Source organism: Pistacia vera, unplaced genomic scaffold (genome assembly GCF_008641045.1).
Source record: "Pistacia vera cultivar Batoury unplaced genomic scaffold, PisVer_v2 Contig433, whole genome shotgun sequence".
Classification (NCBI taxonomy): Eukaryota; Viridiplantae; Streptophyta; class Magnoliopsida; order Sapindales; family Anacardiaceae; genus Pistacia; species Pistacia vera.
The window spans coordinates 399,579-425,879 of record NW_022196261.1 but is presented as its reverse complement, the minus strand read 5'-3'; the positions used below and the strand labels follow the sequence as shown (position 1 = coordinate 425,879).

Below are 26,301 nucleotides of genomic sequence, written 5' to 3'. Positions count from 1 at the left end.
GTAGCGTTCAGTTTTATTAAGTAAATTTTAAAGTTGGAAAATAAGTTGAAGGCCTTTCCATAAACAAAATCTTCATACATACTTATCAAATATATATCGGGTAATGTTCCCCTGCACTAAAAAAAAAAAAATAGTTCTAATAATGTAGAGACAGAATATTTTATGAACTCTCGGGAAATGATAGACTATCTATACAGAGTAATGGGAAAGTTAGATGCAATATTTTTACAAGTAGAAACTAGGTTTCAAGTGCCTAAATCACTCCAATTTGAATGTAAGCCACTAAGCATTATTGGTGTACCAAAATGTCAAGTTTCAACTTTGAACGGCAGTTGAACAAACAAATATTTAACAAATGTCGTCTTCGGGTTACAGGCAATCGAGAAAAAGGGACATAAATCAAAATCAAAATCTCCAAAATACAAACAGTTAGTCATAAAATGAATGTATCCTATATTTGAAGAAAGCTGACGCATGGTTTTTGCATCGAGGAAACGTTTCTTCTTCATTTAAACACATTAGTATTTTGGGGCTCCTTAATTTGCTCTGGCAACTCGCCGGGTAAGACATGAAAAACTCTTTCTGGGTATGCTTTGTTCTACTGATTTTCTCTTCCGGATGTGTAGCTCAATCGATTGTAGAGTCACTACCTGGCTATCCCGGAAAGCTTCCATTCAAACTAGAAACAGGGTGAGTTGTGTATTTATTTATTTATTTCTTCTTCTAGTTAATTTAGAAAATTAACGAGTGAGAAATGGGTTGTGTTCAGATATGTGAGTGTGGGAGAATTGGATGAAGTGCAGTTGTTTTATTACTTTATCGAGTCGGAAAGAAACCCAGTGAAGGATCCTTTGTTACTATGGCTTACTGGGGGCCCTGGTTGTTCTGGTTTCTCCGGTCTTGCATTTGAAGTGGGTACGTTCTTCATCCAATTCTTTTTAGTTTTATCATGAAACAACATATTATAAATCATGAGTTCGAATTACATAAATTTCAAAGAATAATATCAACTATATAATGTACATTTTAATTCTTTATATCAAAGGTTTAAGTGAATTGTTGGTTTTGGTAATGTTGAAACGTTGATAGAGGACAGGAGTTGAAGATCTAATTTGGTAGTTTAAGGAGTTCTAGTTAGAGAGTGGGTGGTTTGAATATAAATCAGGTGGGCCGTGGGAGAGTACATCAAAGATTTCTCGTACGACATGATTGGGAGTCTCCATTTCATTTACCACCCTTTTTGGGCCCTGTAGGGGCCGCAGTTGCTACCACAAACATTACTTCACCTATAATTCTTTCAAAAACTTAATTAAAAATCAAAAGATTACAAAAGATTCAAAAAAAAAATCAATTAAAAATATCTGTTTATTTATGTATAAGACTAAAAGGGTCATTTGAAAGGTTTGGAGGATTTAACAGATATTTTAATATTTTAAAAGTATTTATAATTCTAAAAGTAAATTTACATAAAAATACTAATGAAAATATTAAAAGTGAAAAAAAAAAAAAAACCCAGAAACCCCCGGTTTGTTTAATTTTTCAAACTCTATACTATTCTACTATTCTATCATAAACAATGAAAAACGTGTTTACTTTAAATTGACTATTCAATTCAGAATTCAATCATATTCTATTCAACTCAAAACATTTAACAATTACCTTTCACAATAAAAGTTTATAAAGTAACAAAAACACTCCCACCCACCCAAAACATCATCACCAACCAGTAGTTATTGCCAACCGTCACCAGAACGATGCACGATCGGTCAGATTTAGCATATCATGCATCAATCTGGCCATTCCAACCAGATCCATCTTCGATCTGGCCGTTGACAATGGGCATATTTTGGTTATCGTTGATGGGTAGATCTTGGCTGTTAACGACATCTAGAAATCTAGTCGTCAACGACAACTAGATTTTGGCTGTGGATCTGGCCAAAAAATGTAAGATCAGCGGACAATCAACCAGATCCAGTCGGTTGTACATCATTCTAGGGGTGGTGGTTGACAGTCGATTGGGTGGGTGGGGGTGTTTTTATTAATTTATAAACTTTTATTGTGAGAGTATTTAGTTAAATTAACAAACATACGGAGTTAAAAAAATTTAAATGTTTTCAGAAAATGTTTTCAATAATGTATCAAACACACTCTCAGAATCATATCTTATCTAGAATAGGATATCATAAATCATTTTCAAAAAAGTATACCAAACAGGGAATTATCAACCTCAACATATCGCCAACAATACATAAATAAATTTAGAAGACAATTTATTCATCGGCATTAGCACTAGTGAAAATGTCGATAATTGTAAAGGTTCACTTCAACATCTTTCTTCCCCTCCTTGCAAATAAATTGTTTCCCATGCTAGAGGGATTTTTTTTTTTTTTTAAAGAAAAAAACACTTAGAAAAGATTTATATTATGTATTTATAACTCTAAAAATAGGTAATTAATTTTTTTTTTTTTTTTTGTATTTTATGAATAATTAAAAAAATCAGTAGAAACTCTATATTTGCATCTTGATTGAGATAAAAATTCAATTGTGTTTGTTTCTTGACAATGCTGAATGCTCAATATAAATCTACATTTTGATGGAGTCTATACATCAATATTTTAATGCAAGTGAGATATTTTAATTGAATTTGGTTTAGTGCTGAACTCAAATAGTATTAGTGTAGATTAAATTTCAGTCTTATAATGTTGTTGTTCGTCTGAGAGTAACCGATTATATGATATCAGGCTTGAGGGTCCCAATTTCGTATCATGATGTGCCTGACATGGCCCAAAATATGTCGTGCTTGAAAAAGAAAATTAAATATTTCTTGACTGTAATTTAATATATATATATATATTTTTTTTTTTTTTTGCATGATATTGTCTCACCATTAACATAGTATATGTCTGTTTGCTGCCATGCCTATGATGTAATAAAGATAGCTTGGAGAATGCAATCTTCCATTAATAGTAAAATTCTAAGCTATTAATTGGGTAATTAAGCAAGTTATAATTTTTTTTTTTTTTTTTTTTATGAATATATATAGGTCCACTACTTTATGATTATAAGGCTTTCAATGGGAGCTTGCCATCATTTGTAGATAATCAATACTCATGGACTCAGGTAATTCTCATTAAATTATTCTCTCTTTATATGGAAATTGTGAAACTTAGTTTCTTTGGCTAAGGCAAAGTGGTGGTAATTTTGCAGATTGCAAACATGATATTTTTGGATGCACCGGTGGGCACCGGCTTCTCCTACTCCACAACCCAGAAAGGATGGCATTCCTCTGACACACTTTCAACCAAAGCAATCTACGAATTTCTAAGGAAGGTGAGGAAACACAACCCTAAAACAATGTAAATGCCTTAAATATTTCCTACTTAGATAATTTTTACAAAAGAATATTTTCTATGTTGATGCAGTGGATCCTGGAACATCCCAGATTTAGCAATAATCCTCTTTACATAACCGGTGATTCCTATTCCGGCATGATCGTTCCCATGGTCACTTATGAAATAGCAAAGGGTATGCGTTATCTTTGAAAAGTAATGCTTAAAGTGAAATTTTTGTCAAGTAATACTTAAATTTTAAGGGTTATTTTGTATAGGTAATAGGGCTAGAAAACATCCAATGTTGAATCTACAGGTACGAGTTTAATTAATTATTCACATCTTTTGGACACTGTTATCAGCTTTAATTTGGATACTTGTTGGTTATATTTGAAATAGGGTTACACGCTTGGCAACCCAGTAACAGATTTACACAATGATGAGAATTCAAGAGTTCAATATTTTTACCGCGTTGGACTAATATCAACTGAACTTTATGAGGTTAAGAAAATTACCCACTATTTTTCACCCTTTAGCAATTGTATTTCATTTAATCCCATTTATTATTTGTTCACTTCAGTCAGTCAAACGGAGTTGTCAGGGGGAATATATTTCACCAAATATTCAAGACCCCCAATGCTTTAACGATATTGCACAAATAGCAATGGTAAGAGAAAGAAGAGCAAATATTTCTATTCAGAAAACCGATTATATCTTTTGACTATAAAGTGTACTCATGTTTATATTTGTAATTAACTAATTGCAGTGCACTATAAAAGTAAACGACGCACAGATTTTGGAACCTAAGTGTAGTTTTGCATCTCCAAAGCCTCAGGGTCTTCATTGGGGACGCAAATTTTTCGACGATCTTCCCATTGATATAGCCTTTGCTTCAAGTAAACGTGAAGAAAATTGGTGTAGGGTAAACAATTTATTAATCCCTCGATCTTGTTCTCACTTTTTAAACCTTAACCTGAATGGATGAATAGTTGACTATTATTTCTTACAGAATTCCAACTATGTGCTCTCATATATCTGGGCGAACGATCAATCTGTGCAACTAGCTCTTCACGTCAGAAACGTATGTAATTCAAATATCTAAATTCAAAGCGTGGAAAGGTAGGCTGAATTTTTTTAATATTGTTTCTCTTTTATGCTGCAATCAGGGAACTATAATTGATTGGAAGAGATGCAACAAAACGTTGGATTATGATAGTGATATCTTGAGCACGGTGTATTATCACAGAATACTAATGGCAATGGGCTATCGAGCTTTGATATACAGGTGTTTGACAGTATTTTCAGTTTACTTTCTCCGTCATTTCTTCTCAAAGATTTAATCTTGTTATTATTTGTGGCTGAATTTCAAACTTTCTACTGCAGTGGTGATCATGACATGATGATTCCATACACGGGTACACTTTCTTGGATCAAAACTCTCAATTTGAGTACCATTGATGGTTGGAGACCATGGTTCGTTGAGGGTCAAATTGCTGGGTTTGTCTCTAAATTTTCCTTTCTTTTTTATTTTTTATTTTATTTCAATTGACTCTCTCAGTTTCCCTTTTGTTTTACTTCATAGATTCACCATGAAGCTTTCCGAAGCTGCTACTATTGGAGACGGTTTGGTTTTTGCAACTGTCAAGGTAACGTTGAGTCTCATTTTGTTTGGAATAATATTTACATAAACAAACTAATAATAAATGAAAGTTAAATAAGAGTTAATAAATTTAAATGACGGGAGAAAATTATAAAATAGAGCTCAATTTTTATATGATTGGATTGAGATTGATATTTAATTTGTTTAATTTAAACAGGGAGGAGGTCACACAGCTCCAGAGTATAAGCCTAAGGAATGTTTTCAAATGGTTGATAGGTGGTTATCTTATTACTTTCTGTAGCAATACGTCCATCAATTTTCAAAGATTGCAGTAATGGAGGTTGTTTTAGAGAGAATCTAATTATATTTTGTGAGGCATTTCTCACAAAATTATTCATATGCCTTCGTAACTATGTATTGTAAACATTACAATAATTTTATAATTATTGTAACTCTTGTGGAAGTACTAGATTACAGAGTAAATGGTGAGTAAATTTTAGCAATATTTTTTTCTATGAAAAATAAACTAAGGCAATTAAGCTTTTACTTAAGACATGGGCCCGTGCGTTGCATCGAGTATGTTTATTCAATGTTTTTGAAATAGATAGTAAACAAATTTATTCTAACAAAATAAACTAATTAGATTAAAATATAATAATCGTTAAATTATACAAATTTTAAAATAGATATTAATTATATATATATGCAAAATTGTATTAAGATAAAATTAATAATTGTACATGTATAATTATTAATATCAATTATACGTAGATGTCATTAAATCATTCATCCAATTTGATAAGATTACTTGAATATTGTATGGTCTAATTATATTTTCATCATCACCTTGTACAATTGATATTATTTTGGCAGACATGTCTTTGATATTCGATGTAAGTATTTTGTAGTGAATCGTGTATGATATTTAATATCACCTGAATATTATCAAGATCAACTATTTAAACTTAAAATTTATACTGACATTCCACAATTTCTGTAACTTATATTCATTTTCAAGTTGCATTGCGCTGGTATGTTTATTATATTTTTTTACATTATTATTGGTTCTTTTGTGTTTTAAATATATATTTTTTATATTGAAGTTCATTTTATATTGAATTGATAATTAAAAAATCAATAAATAAAATATCCACAAATTGAACTCAAAATCTATATCATCATGATTTTTCGCAAATATGTCACCATTTGACATCTGCAACAAAAGTGTAAAACTTTGTCCAGAAAAGCAAAAAAATTATAGGATAACCCATTGGGTATTATTGATAAGTCTATAAATCAATCAAAAAAAGAGAAACCTTGTTGAAAAATGTAAACTTTTAAGCAAGAGAGTTGCAGAGCCAAAGGAAAAAATTGATTTTAGTCGTTGAGAAGAGAAAAAGAATTATTTTTATTTTTATTATTTTAGAAATAAAAAAAAAATTAAGAATGTTGAGAAGAGAACTCACAAAGAAGGCAACAACAACTCCAACAATATAATATGAAGGCAACTTAATTGAAGTATTGAAAAAGTCATGAAGATAAAGGTCATGTGACACAAATCCATTTGCTGCAATTAAAATTAACCACCACCTGTAGCGAAAAAAGTGTGACACAAATCCATTTGCTGCAATTAGAATTAACCACCACCTGTAACAAAAAAAGTATTTGATGATAGCATCCTAAAGAAAGACGATAATTGTAAAACCCACAAATCAATCAAAAAATCAACAAAAAGAGATAGAACAAATACAATTAAAACTACATATCAATATTTGTTTTCCTTTGTCATCACTAAAATTGAATTTATTTTATGTATGTGATGATAAAATGAATGATTCGGTAGTAGGTCTATAGTTATCCAAATTCATCATATAATATATCAAATTAAAGCCCTATCTTTCTAATTTCCAAATATTCAAATCGCTCATCAATGAGATTTTTATTGAGAAAGTTATGACTAATTTACTACTGACTGTTTAGTGAAAATCAAGAAACACGGAAAACCGAAATGTGTGTGATGATAAAATGAATGGTTCAACAGTGGGGCTATAGTTATCCAAATTAAGCGTATAACATATCAAATTAAAACGCTGTTTGTCTAGTTTCTAAAGATTCAAACCTCTCATCAATTGAATTTTTATTAAACAAGTTATGGTCAATTTACTACTGACTATTCAGTAGAAACCGAAATATGTGTAATGATAAAAAAAAAAAAAATGGTTTGGAAGTGGAGCTACAATTATCTACATTAAGTGTATAATATATCAAATTAAATTCTTATCTGTATAGTTTGTAAATATTCAAACCTCTCATCAATTGGATTTTTATTGAGAAAGTTATGGTTAATTTACTACTAATTGTTTAGTGGAAAACGAAATGTGTGTGATGATAAAAGAAATTATTCGACAGTGGGGCTACAGTTATCCAAATTAAGTGTATAATATATCAAATTAAAGCCCTGTCTATCTAGTTTCTAAAGATTCAAACCTCTCATCATTTGGAGTTTTATTCGGCAATTTATGGTCAATTTACTACTGATTATTCAATAGAAACTTAAATATATGTGATGATAAAATGAATAGTTTATTAAAGTTATATGGTTCAACATCAAACATCAGTTGATATTTGTTAAATAAATTAATTAATTATATTTAGCAACAACCTCTTTTCATGATATATGTATGTAGCATAAAAAGATATCAACAAAAAAAGATAGAACAATTACAATTAAAACTACATATTAATATTTGTTTTCTTTTAAGGATAATAATCATAGTTTGGCATATTACAAATGGTTTACTAAAGCTACATGGTTTGGTAACAAACATCAGATAATATTTGTGATACAAATAAAATTGGTTATATTCAACAACAACCTATTTTCAATATATATATGTAACATAAAAAAATATATATATATATCAACAAAAAGAGATAGAAAAAATACAATTAAAACTATATATCAATATTTGTTTTCCTTTGTCATCACTAAAATTGAATTGGTTCTATGTGTGTGATGATAAAATTAATAGTTCAGCTGTAGGTCTATAGTTATCCAAATTCATTGTATAATATATCAAAGTAAAGCTCCATCTTTCTAGTTTTTAAATATTCAAACTACTCATCAATTAGATTTTTATTGAGTAAATTATGACCAATTCACTACTAATTGTTTAGTGGAAATTGAGAAATAGGGAAAACCGAAATGTGTGCGAGACAAAAAGAGTGGTTCAGAAGTAGGGCTACATTTATCCAAATTAAGTATATAATATATCAAATTAAAGCTCTATCGGTCTAGTTTCTAAAGATTTAAACCTCTCATCAATTGAAGTATTAAGAAAGTTATAGTCAATTTACTACTAACTATTCAGTGAAAACCGAAAAATGTGATGATAAAAGAAATGGTTCGGAAGTGGGGCTATAGTTATCCAAATTAAGCGTATAATATACCAAATTAAATACTATATGCTTAGTTTCTAAATATTCAAACTTCTCATCAATTGGAGTTTTATTAAGTAAGTTATGATCAATTTACTACTAACTGTTCAATGGAAGTCGAAATGTGTATGATGATAAAAGATAAAAGAATGGTTTGGCAATGGGGTTACGGTTATCTAAAATAAGTGTACAATATATCAAATTAAATCTCTATCTTTCTAGTTTCCAAAGATTCAAACCGCTCATTAATTAAATTTTTATTGAGCAAGTTATAGCTAATTTACTACTGACTGTTTAGTGGAAAATTGAGAAACTGGGGAAACCAAATATGTGTGATAATAAAAGGAATGATTCGGCATTGGGGCTACAATTATCCAAATTAAGCGTATAATATATCGAATAATTAGTGTAATAAATAGCAACTAATAAACGTTAAACCAATCAGTAGTAAATTGAACATAACTTGCTCAATATTATTAACCAACTCAAGTTTTAAATGAATTAAAATTTAAATTGGTTTAATAGCCACATAATCTGATAGCATATCTGATTAATAATGTGTTGAATATGTCTTCTAAAGATTCAAACCTCTCATCAATTGGAGTTTTATTAAGCAAGTTATAACCAATTTACTATTGATTGTTCAATAAAAACTTAAATATGTGTGATGATAAAATGAATGGTTTACTAAAGCTACTTGGTTCGACATCAAACATCAGTTTATATTTGTTAAATAAATAAAATTAGTTATATTCAGCAACAACCTCTTTTCATGATATATATATGTAATATAAAAAGATATCAACAAAAAAGGATTGAACAATTACAATTAAAAAGTACATATCAATACTTGTTTTCCTTTAAGGATAATAATAATAGTTCGGCATATTACAAATGATTTACTAAAGCTACATGGTTCGGCAACAAACATCAAATGATATTTGTGATATAAATAAAATTGGTTATCTTCAGCAGCAACTTATTTTTGGTATATGTATGTAACATAAAAAAATATCAACAAAAAGAGATAGAACATATACAATTAAAACTACATATCAATATTTGTTTTCTTTTGTCATCACTAAAATTGAATTGGTTTTATGTATGTGATGATAAAATTAATGGTTCGATAATAGATCTATAGCTATCCAAATTCGTTGTATAATATATCAAATTAAAGCTCTACCTTTCTAGTTTCCAAAGATTTAAACCGCTCATCAATTAGATTTTAATTGAGTAAGTTATGACCAATTTATTACTAACTATTCAGTGGAAATCGAAAAATAGGGGAAATCAAAATGTGTGTGATGATAAAAAAAAATGGTTCGAAAGTAGGGCTAAATTTATCCAAATTAATCATATAATATATCAAATTAAAGCTCTATCTGTCTAGCTTCTAAAGATTCAAACCTCTCATTAATTGGATTTTTATTGAGCAAGTTATGGTCAATTTACTACTGACTGTTCGGTGAAAACTGAAATATATGATGATAAAAGGAATAGTTTAGCTGTGAAGTTATGGTTATCTAAATTAAGCGTATAATATATAAAATTAAATTCTTGTCTGTCTAGTTTCTAAATATTTAAATCTCTCATAAATTGGGTTTTTATTGAGCAAGTTACGGTCAATTTACTACTAACTATTCAGTGGAAACTGAAATGTGTATGATGATAAAAGGAATGGTTCAGCAGTGGGGCTACAATTATCAAAATTAAGTGTATAATATATCAAATTAAAGCCCCTTTTTTTTTCTAGTATTCAAAGATTCAAACCGCTCTTCAATTAGATTTTTATTGAGAAAGTTATAGCTAATTTATTACTGACTGTTCAATGAAAATCGAGAAAGAGGGTAAACCGAAATATGGGTAATGATAAAAGAAATGGTTCGGTTGTGGCACTACGGTTATCTAAATTAAGCGTATAATATATTAATTTGAAGCTCTGTCTGTCTAGTTTCTAAATATTCAAACTTCTCATCAATTGGATGTTTATTAAGCAAGTTATATTCAATTTACTACTAACTATTCAGTAAAAGCCGAAATGTATGTGATAATAAAAGGAATGATTTGGCAGTGGGGCTACAGTTATCCAAATTAAGCGTATAATATATCAAATTAAAACTCTGTCTATCTAGTTTTCAAAGATTCAAACTACTCATCAATCAGTAATATTAATTTACTACTGGCTGTCAATTAATGTTTTATGGTATTAATTGACTGTTAGTACATTCTTTGAGCAATTCACTGAAAAAATTGTTGGTGAATGATCAATTATTAGCAAGTTCGAACTTAACTTACAGTAATAGTCATTAATATTATGTGACAATTCTTTTTGTTGTTGGGAACAATGTTTTAAAACCCAACCCGAGGTGAAACCCGGCAAAGTTGCCAGGTCCCAGGTGGACTGGCGATCAAACCGGTTGACAAAAACTTTTAAAATTCAGCAAATACACCCCTAAAAATTACATGTAAGTCCCTATAGGTTTGAACTTTATCAAACACACCACAAATGCAAATCAACTGGCGATTGATTGGCAGTGGCAACACCCCAGATGCAACCCCAATCGTCCATTAAGCTTATTTCCATTAAAATCTACTCAAGATCTGGCCAGATCTCATCGACGCCGACGTCGAAAACCCTCTCCATCGCCCAGGAATCACTCCCCTCTTCCTCCTGACCAAAACCCACCTCACCCCACCCCCGTTAGCCTCGCCAATCGCCGGCAAAATCTCATTGTTGCCGTTGCCAGATTTGTTCGATTTTCGGTCGATTTACTCACAGGAAATCAACGTCGTCGCCACCATTCCATTCACCAGAACTTACTCTTCAAAAGCCACAACCTTTCAACCGTCAATTGTTCACTGATCATCCTCCCAAATCTTAGGGTTTTGGGGTGAATCGGAAAAGTTAAACCCGGCCCGTTGAAGCTTTCGGGTCCCAATTCAACCGGCCGGACCAGGTCGGGTTTTAAAACACTGGTTGGGAATACTTCTACACTACTTTAGCGGTTGTATTATCAAGAATTATCAGCATGTAAAATTGCTCTCTTATTTATTAAATTAAGATGTACGTGACTTTAAGTAGACTAATGGTTAGCAAATAATTAATTTCTAAAACTATTCTTCATTTATTTATATAATACAACACTCCTTAATTAAAAATATAATTACATTATACATGAGAGTAGAATATGTCTCTAATGCAAGGTATAAATCACATTTAAATATAGAGTTTACATTCTATTATAATGATTAATTTGATGGTCCCATAAAATTGTTATCCTTACATAAAAGCAAAATCAAATCCTTCCATCCATACAGTAGGAATAATAGAATTTCATTTTAGTGGATTTGAGTCAGAAACAACAGCTCCAGCTTCCATTCTAGCGCAATATCATTGATCAGAGAAAACAAATTACATATAAACCAATGGGTTACAAAATTTATTACGACAGACTTGAATAAATGTTGTTGTTACTGTATATTTAACAAACTAAGTGAGCATCAACAAGAGATCAGAATTTCAATAACTTGTATAAATCTAACCTACCGACTACCCATCAAGAAATTATATATATATAAGTGAAAGAAGGAAGCATAGACTCCATCAGCTCAATTCATTTATAGCCAACTCTCAGGCTGCCACAACTGTTTGTTCTCAGATGCTTACCCTGAAACCAAAGACAACGTTCAGCTTGCATTCATCATACTTCAACGATTAAAACAAAAAGTAATCATTAAATGATCACATTGTCATTTCAAAATTGACTGGCATCATCTTTAACTACCATCCACATAAAATCTATCAATTTCACACAGTAAACAGATTAAAAAGTCTAAATCTGCTGACTGTGATGGTGTTTGACCTGTTCCCAGATAATTAAGGAAGAAAGATCATCAATTTTGATACACATGTAATTCCCTATAAAGATGCAGGTCATATACAAATAAATGGAACACATATCAAGACTCACTCCATTTGCTAATCGCTTTCCAGCTCCATCAACCCCAGAGAAGGTTTTGGTGTAAGTGTTACATAAACTTGCTGCAGATGCATGTTATAAAACTTCACAGTAACCAGCAACATAATAAGAAGCCAAAACCACCATAGCAAAAATTGCTACTATAATCATTTCTAGCACCTTGGTCTAACTATTTTGTGTCATCAAGACATTTCTAACCTTTTCATGGTTCAGAACAAACCACATCTTTCTGCCAAAATATCAGATATTGGTCATTCAGAATGAGACCATTCTTACTTGTGGGATATCAAGCAACTCATGGAAGTCAATAACTGCATTGTTAACAAAACCAAGTTCATTAGATTGACTTTGTCTCACAATGTATGATCAGTTTGAATTGTTTTATTTTCTCATCTAGTTCAGATTCTTACCAGCTTTATGAGATGTTGTGCAGGATCTCCTTTGGGAAATGCAGCAATGAATAACACAACTTCGGATACAGCTTCTTCGTAGGTGAAGTATTGATAGAGTCCATCTAAAGACAATATCAAGAACTTGTCCATTGGGCTGACTTGATGATGATAGAGCGAAGGCAAACAGGTGATGTATGGAGAAGTACCGATGTAATTGATTCTAAACATCTCAAGAAGTGCATCATTCCACTTTGGCTGCCATGAAAAACCAAAGAATTAGACTTCTACAATCTCAATTGGTCATTAATATCATATCAGTATTTGAACAATTAGGCCTTGTATGAAGTTCAAACAATAAAGATTGGTGCCTAGTTGTGGAAGCAATTGGAATCAAAAAGGCAATGAACAGCGATTTTTCAATAAATTATAAAATTTGAAGGGTGAACCTCCAATTTGAAGATTCTTGATCTCTCAGTTACCAGTTGACCTTGGACAGATTGGAGTTCCTGCAAGCAAACAGCGGAGTGGATGATGAATATTTCAGATGATAAACACTCAAACTTTACTAAGAATATTCATCTACTTAGTAAACAAAAAGTAATTGTGTCATCAAGAGCAGACCTTGGACAATTCACCATGAGTACTGTTAACTTCATCGACCTTTTCTCTGAGCCTAGAAATTTTCTCTGGCTTCTGCTAGAGACAATTCCGAAACTCTTTTCTCTTCTTTGATTGTCTCAATATCAACTGTAACATCTTGTTCAGAAAGATAGTTCCCATTTCATTAGAGTTCAAGATTCAGATTTGGCCAAGGCATAAAACTTACTGGTTTGCATCCCAGAACTTAACCATTGACCCATCAGCAGTTGTGATATAACGACCATCTTGACTCACTTCAGCACTGGTCACAGATGACTTGGGCTCGAGTGTTTGGACTATCTTACCACTTCCAACATCCCATAACCTGTAAAACCACTAATAATTTTAGTAATGATTAGAAAAAATAGAAAATCCCATCCAGCCCAATAACTATTTTCAACTTCAACTTTGGGAGAAAACATGTATAAAATATTATAATCTAATATAATTGAATAGCTAGCCCAACAATTTTCCTATCAAGTAACAGCAATTAATCAAACATCAGGAGAATATAAGAAGCAATTAACATTTTTTTTTAAATCTCTCTTTCCTTGAGCCAAAAGAATACTAAAATCCCTACGACCTCAAATTTTAACCTCATTTTCTAAGATTTGATCCCCAAACCTCTGAAAATGCAATGCAGCTCGGTAATTGGACCCATGTCTTTAGCTTATTCTATCTACAGCTTGCATTAGTTTATAAGAGCACCCAGAAATTTCATGATAAAGTATCACATTACGGTTATTGAAAGGAATAAAAAAAAAAAAAAAAAAAAACCAAGATATCAAACAAATTTACTTTCCATGTAACAACATACATATGATGCAGGAGAAACAGCCATACCTGACACCGCCCATGCCAGAGCAAGAGCTTAACATTATTCGATCACTATGGAGCCATGCAATAGTTCTGACTGAACCAGGAGATCTATCCACTTCTCTTGGGGGTGCATCTGGATGATTTAAATCAAGAATACGAAAAATTTTCTCCAGTCCCCCAGTCAGTAGAAGATGAGTATCCTGTGTACAGATTGAAAAAAAATCAAATGTGATGCATCATGAGCCTAATTATGTGTTCATAAATACTAATCCACCAAAATCCCCAAAATGATTAAGATACATAGAACTACCATAACAAACAGTGAAGATACTACATTCACAGACCAACTGAAATTATTAGATTAACACTAATCATAAAGGGAAAAAAAATAACCATAACACAACAATTCAGCACATACATCTTCATGAACTTGAGCTTAGCTTTAAGCTAGAAACATATGGTACAACTTGACAACAAATAGAAACGACTAAAGGCTTTCAGAATAATCTTATGTCATATAAAAGAAAAAGAAAATAGGAAAAAAGTATCACCTCTGAAAAAGCACAGATACAAATAGTTATATAATACAGCATACCTCATTATTATATTTCCCGTTGTAGCCACCAAATGCAATCAGATGCTTCACTCCATCAAATACTGCTGTGCTTACACTGAGCCCCTGCTTATAATTTTATGTTTAGAAATCATGCGGCATGGAAGTGGAGTTAAAAATTCCAACAAAAAATTTACAGTATATGTTATACTGAATATAATTCAAGGAATCTCAGAATATATATTCAGGCCCAGAGATCAGTAACCGCCGCACGCTTTAATCACAAACAAGTATGTAAAATTATCAGCTCTAAACCCTTGAATTTCCATTCTACGATAAAACTCCATAGCTTTTTCAAACAATCCATTATTTGTAAACCCTCTTATCAATCCTATCATTCATTACTGCAAAATCATCATCTAGATGTTCTTTCTTAATTCTAGACACTTACTGCAATATCAAAATGCCATTTTAGGTCATTTGAAACTAAATAAACATCTCAGTTACCTTCAAAGTAATTAAATTCAGACATTAAGCATAAAATAATAAATAAAAAAAACTAATGTTTCAAATACCTAGAACCCAAAAAAAAAAAAAAAAAAAAAAAAAAAAATTCAAAAATCTAACAGCAACCCATCAAAGAAAGAAACTAATACTAAAAATCACAAAAATTTAAAAATTACCTCATCGTTTCCGTGTGTCTACTTCTGAAAACAATTAATATTCAATACCTACAAGGCTACAATCACAAAAACCACAAACCCAGAAACAAAAATAGTCAAAATCATAAAAACACAACTGGGTTCTCTTAATTCTAACACGAATCAGAGATGGATCTAAAAAAAATGCAACAATTCGGATAAAAGACACTCGTAAAATTGACCTGGATTTCAGCAGTCAGAGAAGGACTGTTAAGGTTGTCAGAAAGAGAAGCGATGGCGCACATTAAGGCGACAATGGTGACGGCGAAAGTTAACACAGCGTTGGCTCTGTACCCAAATGAATGCATTTTTTTTGTATTTAGTTTTTGCTGCAGCTCCTTTGGATGAATATGTATGGCTTCGATTGGTTGCCAAAAAAAAGTTAAACGGTAAAATACCTTAAAACTCATAATATTATTCAACTTTTTTAAATCCCTAAATTTGTTAATCTAATTAAATACCTTTAAATATTTTTAAAAAAATTATAAAAACACCCCAATAATCCACATTTTCCAGATTCCGGCCTCCACTGTCAGAAAATGATCGGAATCTGATAGGATAGCGCACTACCGGTTGAATATGACTGGTAGTGTGCCGATCTAGCCTTTTTCAGCCAGATCTACAGTAGATCTAACCGAAAAAGACTAGATCTTTGGTCGTAACCAGTCAATAACGACGGCCAACAAACGGTTGTCGTTGACCATCAACGACGACCATTTGTTAGTCGTCGTTGACCAGCAAATACGGCCAGATCTGACCGTCAATGGCTAGATCTAGCCGTAGATCTAACCTTTGTCGGTCAAATCCAACGTGGATTTGACTAGAAAAGGTCATATCGACGCAAGACCGGCAAGATCCAACCAGTCATGCGCCGATACGGTGACTCCAACCACCCTCCGGCGATGGTGGTCGGCTGTCCGTATTTGAGGGTGGGTTGCGGGTGTTTCGTTAACTTTTAATGTTTTATTATAGGGGTGTTTTTGTAAATAAACAAACATGGGGGGTATTTTATTATTTGTAAATCCTACACCGTAATACCCGCCAAATTCAACTTTTTTCAAAAAACCTTTTCCAAAAACCCAAAATTTTGAACCAAGCGAAGCATGTTTTGATTAGACCTTTCGATAACCAATGCAGCAATTAATAACTTTTGGATGAATGAATATGAATGTTTTGATTAGACCTTCCGATATCATACTATACATACATTATTTTCATATAATATTTTTCATATAACATTATGTGGCAAGATATGATTAGCTAATTTAAAGTTAAAATTAAACTTTCACCCAATCATATCTTGCCATGTAATGTTGTATGAGAAATATTGTATGAGAATGATGTATGTGCAATATTATTCTAAATCAAAAGTCTCACTTACAGACTTTTTCTCACGAGTTCCCAATTAGTCAACTCATAATTAATTAATAAGATCCATACAATACTCATGTGAAATCTATTATGAACTTTGTTATGTTATAGTTGTGAGAGAAAATTTATAAGAAATGGTTGTTTATATAATATTATTCAGTGAAGCAATTAATAACTTTTGGATGAATCTTTATATCTGACATTTGGAATAACAACCCAGCAATTAATATCTCACAAATTTATGTTTGTGTTTAGGGATTAGAATGTAAATCCAATGCTTATAATTATTATGAGTAGTGCTATTTGGATCAATTGATCGGGATCAAAAACTTTTTTGGGAAGATAAATTTACAAATTTATCCTTTAGTGAAATAAAATTATTTTAAATTTACAAATTTATCCTTTAGTGAAATAAAATTATTTTTTACTCCTAAACCTTGCTTTTTGGAGGGAAAACAATTTAAGGATGAGAAAGAAATAATTATCTGTATGTTTGGTTTAATATTTTTATCCCTATTCTGGATCCTATTCTCCAAATAATGTTTGGTACAATATTCTAGAAATATTACCCTATTTTTTTAATTACATTTTAACCCCATAAGGTTATTAATTTCACTAAATACCCCCTGAAAAAAGTTTAAAAATTAACAAAAACACCCCCATCAACCCAACTTGTCAGATTCCGGCAACGGTGATAGCCGAAATCTGTACAACGGCCTAACTTCCGACCAAAAATGGCCGGAAGTTCACCGCTGTGGCCTTTTCCGGCCAGATCCACCACGGATTTGGCCGAAAAAGGCCAGATCTGACGGCCAAATCTTGGCCGTCGTTGACCGAAAACGACGGCCACATCTTTGGCCATCACTGACGGCCAAAGATGGCCCTCGTTTGGCCTTTTTCGGCCGTCGACGGCCATAACAGACCGTAGATCTGGCCTTTTCCAGCCAGATCCACCATGGATCTGGCCGGAAAAGGCCATAACGACGTGTTACGGCACAGATCCGACAAGTCTGTGCCGTAACAAAATTTTCCGGCCAGATTCCGGCGGTGGTGGCCGGAATCTGACACTGCAGGTGGTGGGGGTGTTTTTGTTATTTTATATGTTAGGGTCTTTAGTTAAATTAGTAAACCTAAGGGCTTTTTTACAAATTTTTAAAATTTACCTCGTAATACTCCCATATCCAATAACCCAATACTATCCCTAAAATCCTATCCAAAATACTAAACCAAACGCACCTTATTATTTTGATATTTCCAAGAATAAAGGTTGGAAAGTATAAATTAATTTATAGTAATAATTAAGGGTCTGTTTGGTTTATTATTTTGGATATGATTTTTGATATTTTTAGAGTTAGTGTGAATAACGAGGTAGGATTTGAAAATTAACAAAACACTCTCTAAGTTTGTTAAATAACTAAACATCCTTGTAATAAAAACATTAAAATTACAAAAACACCCCCACTCACCCATAAAATTTTGGCAATTGGCCATCACCGCCGAAGGGTGGCCGAAGGCGCCGTATCGACGCACAATCGACTAAATCTGGTCGATCGTGCACCGAGATAGCATTTTTTTAGCCAAATCCACCGTGAATCTAGCCAGAAAAGGCTAGATCTGGCCATGTTTAGTCGTAAACGACGACCAAAGATATGGTCGTCGTTGATGGTCAACGACGATAGTTACAACTAAAGATCTAGCCGTCAACGGCTAAATCTTTGGCAGTGGATCTAGCCTTTTCCGGTCAGATCCACGGTTGATCTGGCCGGAAAATGATAGATCGGCGCACTACCGGCAAGATCCAATCGGTTGTGCGCCATTATACCAGATTCTAGTCACCTTCCAGCGGTGGCCATCGGAATCTGGTAAATGTGGGTGGGTGTGAGTGTTTTGGGGGGTGTTTAATTAAATTAATAAACTTAAAGGATCTAAAATAATTTAATAAAATATAATAATATTTCCTAAATAACAAAACAAACTGTTATTTTAAGAATAGGATTGGAAATATGGTAGAAAATAATTAACCAAACGGACCATAATTTATTAGAAAGTTGAAAGCATGAATTAATTTATTGTAATAATTAAATTTCTTTAAAAAAACAAAACAAAACATGTAAAGGTAACTATTTGCAAGTACAAGCTTTTTTCTTGTGTGATACCTTTATCACCCAAAGTTGAAGTGTAATCCTTACTGCAAGTGTAAGAACCGTTTGCAACGAATTTTCATATAAAATGTACACCATTTTCATACAAAGGTACAAAGTGTGTTGAGTTAGCGTCGACGTTTAGCCAGTTTAGTTATTGACTAAATGTTTATTTGAGAAGCACTGTTTTTTCAATTATAATTAAATTTATAATTGTTGGCATGAGTCAAATTTAACATTAATTTTTGTTTTATCTATATCACCCTTTTAAGTTCGGAGTCAAGACACTAAAAGACTTCATTTTAAATTCTAAGTGCTGGCAACTGAAATGACGGTTAGATTAAAGTAAAAAATTTGATTTTATAAACATTAACTTTTGAATTTACTGTATAGACTTGACCGCATTAACTTTAAGTTGTACAATGAAATCATATAATATATTGTTTTAAATTTCAAGTCCGGGCAATTAACTTTAGGTACACACTCAAATTTTATAATATATTATTTTAAATTTTATGTCTTGCAATTGATTTGAAATGACAATTAGATTCAAGCACAAAGTTTAATTATTTAAAAAAAGAATATTATTAGAAACCATGGCTGATCACCACGAACTATACATCTCAGAGCAACTGCTTTTTCGGTAATGAAAAATAGACTTTATTTGAAATTGAATTTTTATCACCAATATCTTCATTATAATTGTTGGTATAAGTCAACTTTATAATAACATATAATTAAATTAAAATATTGGTAACAAACCCAATGTATTGAAAATATGTCATTGGAATTTGATTTTCACTTAATGATGAGAGAGAAAATTAAATGAAATTTGAAATTCAAATTTTAATTCTGCAAGGATAAATAGGTCTTTTTATATATGAATCGTCTTATAAAAAATCAAATATATCCCTATTTTATCCAGATCAATTGATCCAACAAACATTTTTGAATTATTATTAATACACATTCAATATATTAAATGGTTATTAATAACAATTCTAGATAGATATCATTAAATCACAATTAGTAATAGCAATCCAATATACCTATGTTGTGCGATCAATTCGAATAAGATAATTCTCTATTAGATATTTAGATTGGCTCAATTTGGAAGAAAGATATTCATATTAACTTATATTCCAACTAAGGTAGCCGAAGATCATGCAACTTCATAATCCTACGTATTTGAATCTTATCTTAATTCTATCATGTAAATAGATGTTATATAAATCCATCATAACTTGTTTTCGGGGGGCTGGCCAATTGTTCTAAGTAAATTTTCCTAGGAATTACTGTTCTTTGTAAGCTCTCAAAAACAATAAGATAACAGTGGACGTATGCTCAAGTTCTAACTTGCTGAACCACTTTAAAAGTTCTCTCTGCCATTTACTTTATTGCAATTATTATTCATCCACTACTGGTTATCCGAAATCACACGCACATCAGTTTCGATCCCGACAAGGTCGATCGGATCTCGCTAATTAGTGCAGATTTCTGTATCAACATTTTGGCGTGAGAGGAAGGGCCTGATTCACACCAGCTCTCCATTCGACAAATCCCATCTTCTTTTTCTAGAATCATGTTATCAAACGTGAAAATCTGAGTAAGATAAAGTCTGAATCTGGCTAAGCGACAAGAATTGTAGCCCTTCGAGTTAGATTTCCGACGGTCCAAGAGTCATCCAAATCCAAGGTCTACAACTAAAGTTATCATCAAAATATTGAAGCCTGTTCCAAACCAGAGCTCTCAAATTGCATGGCCAGATCACTTAGATTACGCGCTTAGATCACTTTGATCTTCAGCTTCACATCGCATGGCCAGATAGCTCAGATCGCATGCTCAGATCTCTCAGATTAGAAAGAGCTCGCTAGCTCTCTAGCTATCAAGCCTTCAAGCTCCAAAGCTATCAAGCTCTTAAGCTCTTAAGCTAGTTTTCTAACTCCCAAGCTATCAAGCCAACTCTCTAGCTCCCAAGCTATCGAGCTCTCAAGCTCCCAAGCTCTCACGCTCTCAGAACGCTCAGATCACGTGTTCAAGATCGTTGAGATCATGCGCTCAGATCATTCAGATCGCGCTCAAGCTTATAGATCATGCTTCCGAGCGCTCAGATTGCTAACCTTGTGTTCTCAGATCAAGCTTCGCGCTTTCTAATCGAACTTCTTGTGTTCTCAGATCAAGCTTCGCACTTTCTGATCAAACTCCTCGTGTTCTCAGATCAAGCTTTGCGCTTTCTGATCGAGCTATGCTCTCATATCAAGCTCTCCAAGCTTTCTGATGGAGCAATGCTCCCATATCAAGCTCTCCATACTTTGTGATCGAGCTATACTCTCAGATCAAGCTCTCCATGCTTTCTGATCGAGCTATGCTCTCAGATGAAGCTCTTCATGCTTTCTGATCGAGTTATGCTCTCATATCAAGCTCTCTAAGGTTTTTGATCAAGCAACGCTCCCAGATCAAGCTCTCCATGCTTTTTGATCGAGCTATGCTCTCAGATCAAACTCTCTAAGCTTTCTAATCAAGCAATGCTCTTAGATCAAGCTCTCCATGCTTTCTGTTCAAGCTACGCTCTCAGATCAAGCTCTCCTGCTTTCTGATCGAGCTACGCTCTTAGATCAAGCTCTCCATGCTTTCTGATCGAGCTATGCTCTCAAATCAAGCTCCTCATGCTTTCTGATCGGGCTATGCTCTCAGATCAAGCTCTTTATGCTTTCTAATCGAGATATGCTCTCAAATCAAGCTCTCCATGCTTTCTGATCGAGCTATGCTTTTATATCAAGCTCTCCTTACTTTGTGATCGAGCTATGCTCTCAAATCAAGCTCTTTGCGCTTTCTAATCAAACTCCTTGTACTCTTAGATCAAACTCCTTATGCTCTCTGATCGAGCTCTTTATACTTTCAGTTCAAGCTCTTTATGCTCTCTGATTAATCTCATAAGCTCACTCATTCGCTTGAGATCACGTGTTCAAGATCTCTCATATCTCTTAGATCGCGGCAAGCATGATTCAAGTTCTTCAGTTCGAGACTACAGCCTATAGTGCGACAACCATCCATATCAAAGACATGAGTTTTTTAAGCGCGATTATGCATTCCAAAAACGGGGGAGCTGTTGTTGTGCGGTCAATCCGGAGAGGATAATTCCCTATTAGGAGAGAAGATATTTAGATTGACTCAATTTGGAAGGAATATATTCATATTGACTTAGATTCCAACTAAGGTAGCCGAAGATCATGCAACTTCCTAATCTTACGTATTTGAATCTTATCTCAACTTTATCATGTAAATGGGTGCTATATAAACCCATCATAACTTGTTTTTGGAGGGCTGGACAATTGTTCTAAGCAAATTTTCCTAGGAATTATACTGTTCTTTGTAAGCTCTCAAAAACAATAAGATAACAGTGGACGTAGGCTCAAGTTCTAACTTGTCGAACCACTTTAAAAGTTCTCTATGCTATTTACTTTATTGCAATTATTATTCATCCACTGTTGGTTATCCGTAATCACACGCACATCCATTCCAGTTCCAACAGGGTCAATCGGAATTCTCTGGTTGCTGTAGATTTATGTATCAACAACCTGTATGCTTGTTATCAATGCACATCTTTAAAATGTCAGTGCAATGCATCTGTATTATTATTATTATTATTATTATTACATGTCCTATTTTTTAATTAATTAATATTATAGATGAAACAATAAATACCAATTCAAATGTCAAGATAAAGCAATTTGATTGGCTTGTCAATCCAGTGTATCAAAATGAAGCAATTCTAGAGTATATATATATATATATATATATATATGGTGGTTTGAAAACCACATTTTAATTGAAATGATCTGATTTTAGCTTTCATAAAAATAATGAATTGTAGAAAACTAGCTAAGAATTCTGAAAACTAACCGTTGTAATTTTTGATGAATATCTTTTCCCCTAATTTCCTCACCTTTTTCTGTTTCTTTCTTCTGCTATAGCACTCTGCTTCTCAAGCTTTTTGGTTTCCTTTCCCTTGTTCACAAATAGCTAGTCACTTATTTATTAGCTCAATTAGTGGGAGTAGTTGGTCAACCGGTCATATTCTGCTACCTCAACTACCTAAAAAAAAAATCTTCACTCTACTCGAAATACGTAATAGTTTGGCCGGGTCTTAATGATACAGCATGAGCTTTTATGCATATTCATGAGGGTTATTACATATACTATTTAATAAATCAAATAGATTGACATACGGTACTATAACTCTATAAGTCATATAATAAAGATTGGTTCATAATTTAATTTTACAAACTTTCTTTTACAACTTTGATATAACAGTTCTTAATTGGTCAACTTATAATGGGTAGACATGACCCATTTACAAGTTGACAAATTACAAACTAACACATCGGAATTGTGAGAAAAAATTTGTGAGTGTAATATTGTCCTAAGCCATATGCTGTCATCTCACATAAAAAAAAAATGCCAAGTTTGCTTGCCCATATAGAATATTGTTACATTTATAATGTCTAGAAAAACTGCAAATAATTAAATTATTTATTTCACAAATTCATGGTACTGATTGCACATGAAAGGGATGAACTAACTTTCACATAACCATATTCCTAAGCATTCTTGTAAAGGTAAAATGAAAACTTCATTACAGTAGAAATCTTTTACCTACTATGAAACAAGTGATAAATCATGACAATATCAGCGTGGAATGACAACTACACAATAACATTTGAACAATCACGTATAGGCTATGATAATGACACGTGTATGTTTCTACATATATTTTTAATTAATTTATATATCACCTACACATGGTTCTATCATTCAACAAACTTGAAAGTTTGGTACCAAATGAGTAATACTGTACTACTTAATTTCATTCAACCACCTCGGAAGTTTCGGGACCAAGTGAACAAGACTGGGACCAAGTGAACAAGACTATATATATTATTTCAACAACATTAATTTCACCATAATATTATATTATGTCTAGTGGGCTAAACAAGCAGGTAAAAGAAGGTAATTTTACGTCCTTTCCTGTGGTTTCTTAAAGTTTCGAAGACTCCACACGTGTTAGAAAAACCCACAAGGACCTCCCCTTAGTGTTNTCTTTTTCTCTTCCTCGTGCTATTTGATCTTAAAACTTTTGAAGATTGATATTGTTGAAGCTTTCACTACTCAAGGTATCACAATTAGCTTTATTTGTATGTATATTGCTTATTTCAATTTAGTTTATTTTAGGGTTGAATCATTTTTTTTTTTTTTTTTTGTGGAGGTTTTTTATTCTAATTTGAGGGGAAAAGATATGGATCTTGTGAGTTTATTTTGTGTTTTGTGTCTAAGAATGAACTTATTTTCCCAAATTAAAACGTTAACTATATTTCAAAGGACGTTATTTTTCACCCTTCACTCACCACTTTTCTACAATTCAAACGTCACCGTTCTGCTATTCAAAATAGTTAAAAAAATTTGAGTTACTATCTATATTTATATCAAGAAAATTCCCTTTTTTTTTTTTATTAATTCATATTAAAAGTCAACGCAACGCTGACCTGATTTAAGTTTTGGTTGACTTTAGCTTAAGTTAGGTCTAGTCAAAGTCATTAAATTAATATTATAATCTTTGGAAGCCAAAATTAAAATTAAAAGAAAGTTTTGCTCAAGGTTTACTTAACATATTTACTCAAAATTTTGCTTCTCATAGAATTATTCAAGTAGGAAAATATTGCGTTATTGCATTCTTTTCTCTCAAGTTTTTGATATTGTATTACTTTCTTTGCTTAAGGTTTGATGATTTTTTAAAGTTTTTACTAGTTGTTTAGTAAACAATGATGGACCCCCCCGCCCCCCCCCCCCCTCCCAAATAATAATCCTGGATCTGTCGCTGCTTGAAATCAAAACTCCAAGAAACCCTAGCCACTGCAATTGCAATCCATCCCAATCTTTTTCCGATTGTTTCTAAAACCCACCTGCTTTTTCCAACCCTTTAGACACCGCCTAAGCACTTTCTCTACTCCATTTTCACCTATTTCCCAAAAAAACATCATTCTATTTATTCAATTTCTACAACTTCTCCTTAACATTTGAAACAAAAGATTTATTATTCACCTGAAAACTGAAAAGAAAAGCTCCCCTAAAGAACAAGACAACTTGAGCAATAAGTATGTCGATTGAATTGGGATTTTATTTGAAGAATTAGAAGCAGAAAATGGAATTGGGATTTTAAAGATTTTGTTTAAAGTGAATCGATTTATCCATTGATCCAATTGGACCGGCGGTCTGTCACTATTTCGCTAGTCCAAAGCACTTCATTGCGTAAAACTGGGTTTATGTTGCTTTTGGAAAGTTGGGCCCGAAACCCGGTTGAACCAATTGAACCAACCGGTCCAATCCGGGTTTCAAAACACTGGGTGAAACTTTACTTTGGCCAATCCTGAAGTGAAATTTTTTAAGCCTACCTTAACTAGAAAAGTTGTAAGAACGAGAAAATTAGTGCTTGTTTTGTGCAAATGGTTATTCATCAAATATTATAAGATGTTGGATATTATAATATTATTATTATTATTATTATTATTATTATTATTATTATTATTATATTTGTTTACTTTTATTGAGGAAATGAACTTCTTGTTTATTAACTTGGACTCCATCAAAATAGGACATAGTTATGTCATGATAAAAAAAGTTAAGGTATAAAGTATCATTGGTTAGCATCTATGGGTGAAACCAATGTTCTAAAACCCAAACGGCCCCTTGACCCAATTCTTGGGTTGGTTGGTCCAACTAGTTGGACCGATCGGTCTAACCGGTGAGTCAGCATATCCAGCAAGTTTAAAACTTAACAGACATATCCCTAAGAAATTGCACATCAGTCCCAACATGTTTGAAATTTATCAAACACGCCCCTGCAATCAAAACTCCAGGAAACCCTAGCCGCTGCAATTACAATCCACCCTAGTCTTTTTCCGATTGTTTCTGGAACCCACCTAATTTTCTAAACCCTCTAGACACCACCTAAGCACTTTCTCTACTCCATTTTCGCCTATTTCCAAAAAAAAAAAAAAAAAAAAAAAAAATTCATTCTATTTATTCAATTTCTACAACTTCTCGTTAACATTTGAAACAAAAGATTTATTATTCACTTGAAAACTGAAAAGAAGAGCAACCCTAAAGAACAAGACGACTTGAGCAATGAGTATGTCGATCAAATTGGTATTTCATTTGAAGAATTAAAGCAGAAAATGGAATTGGGATTTTAGGGATTTTGTTTAAAGTGAACCGATTTATCCACTGATTTGGTTGGACCAATGGTTTATCACTATTTCGCTGGTCCAAAGTGGTTCA

General features: G+C 32.5%; 1 protein-coding gene and 1 long non-coding RNA gene across 7 annotated transcripts; one reads left to right on the top strand and one right to left on the bottom strand.

Annotated features, from left to right (window-relative positions):
• The first annotated feature begins 394 nt into the window (after nt 1–394).
• LOC116143854 (serine carboxypeptidase-like 18) lies at nt 395–5,423 on the top strand. 2 transcript variants are annotated; one of them, XM_031429302.1, is made up of 14 exons: nt 395–690; nt 770–915; nt 3,044–3,120; nt 3,208–3,330; nt 3,423–3,525; nt 3,608–3,645; nt 3,729–3,830; nt 3,910–3,996; nt 4,096–4,246; nt 4,319–4,410; nt 4,496–4,614; nt 4,713–4,826; nt 4,912–4,975; nt 5,147–5,423. In XM_031429302.1, the coding sequence occupies exons 1-14, from the start codon at nt 569–571 to the stop codon at nt 5,228–5,230; spliced, it is 1,422 nt and encodes a 473-aa protein (XP_031285162.1). In that variant the 5' UTR covers nt 395–568; the 3' UTR covers nt 5,231–5,423. The 2 variants fall into 2 exon arrangements, with proteins under 2 accessions (XP_031285162.1, XP_031285163.1); XM_031429303.1 differs by having other exon boundaries at nt 4,096–4,251; nt 4,339–4,410.
• Nucleotides 5,424–11,642: 6,219 nt separating this feature from the next.
• LOC116143856 lies at nt 11,643–15,784 on the bottom strand. 5 transcript variants are annotated; one of them, XR_004130176.1, is made up of 9 exons: nt 15,637–15,784; nt 15,437–15,492; nt 14,796–14,879; nt 14,225–14,400; nt 13,569–13,706; nt 13,364–13,489; nt 13,189–13,248; nt 12,761–12,997; nt 11,643–12,661 (listed from the first exon to the last, which is right to left on the bottom strand). It is a non-coding gene; the product is annotated as an uncharacterized LOC116143856 (long non-coding RNA). The 5 variants fall into 5 exon arrangements; XR_004130175.1 differs by having other exon boundaries at nt 11,645–12,038; nt 12,342–12,661; nt 13,364–13,706; XR_004130177.1 differs by having other exon boundaries at nt 11,646–12,038; nt 12,549–12,661; nt 13,364–13,706; nt 15,637–15,783.
• Between the last annotated feature and the right edge of the window lie 10,517 nt (nt 15,785–26,301).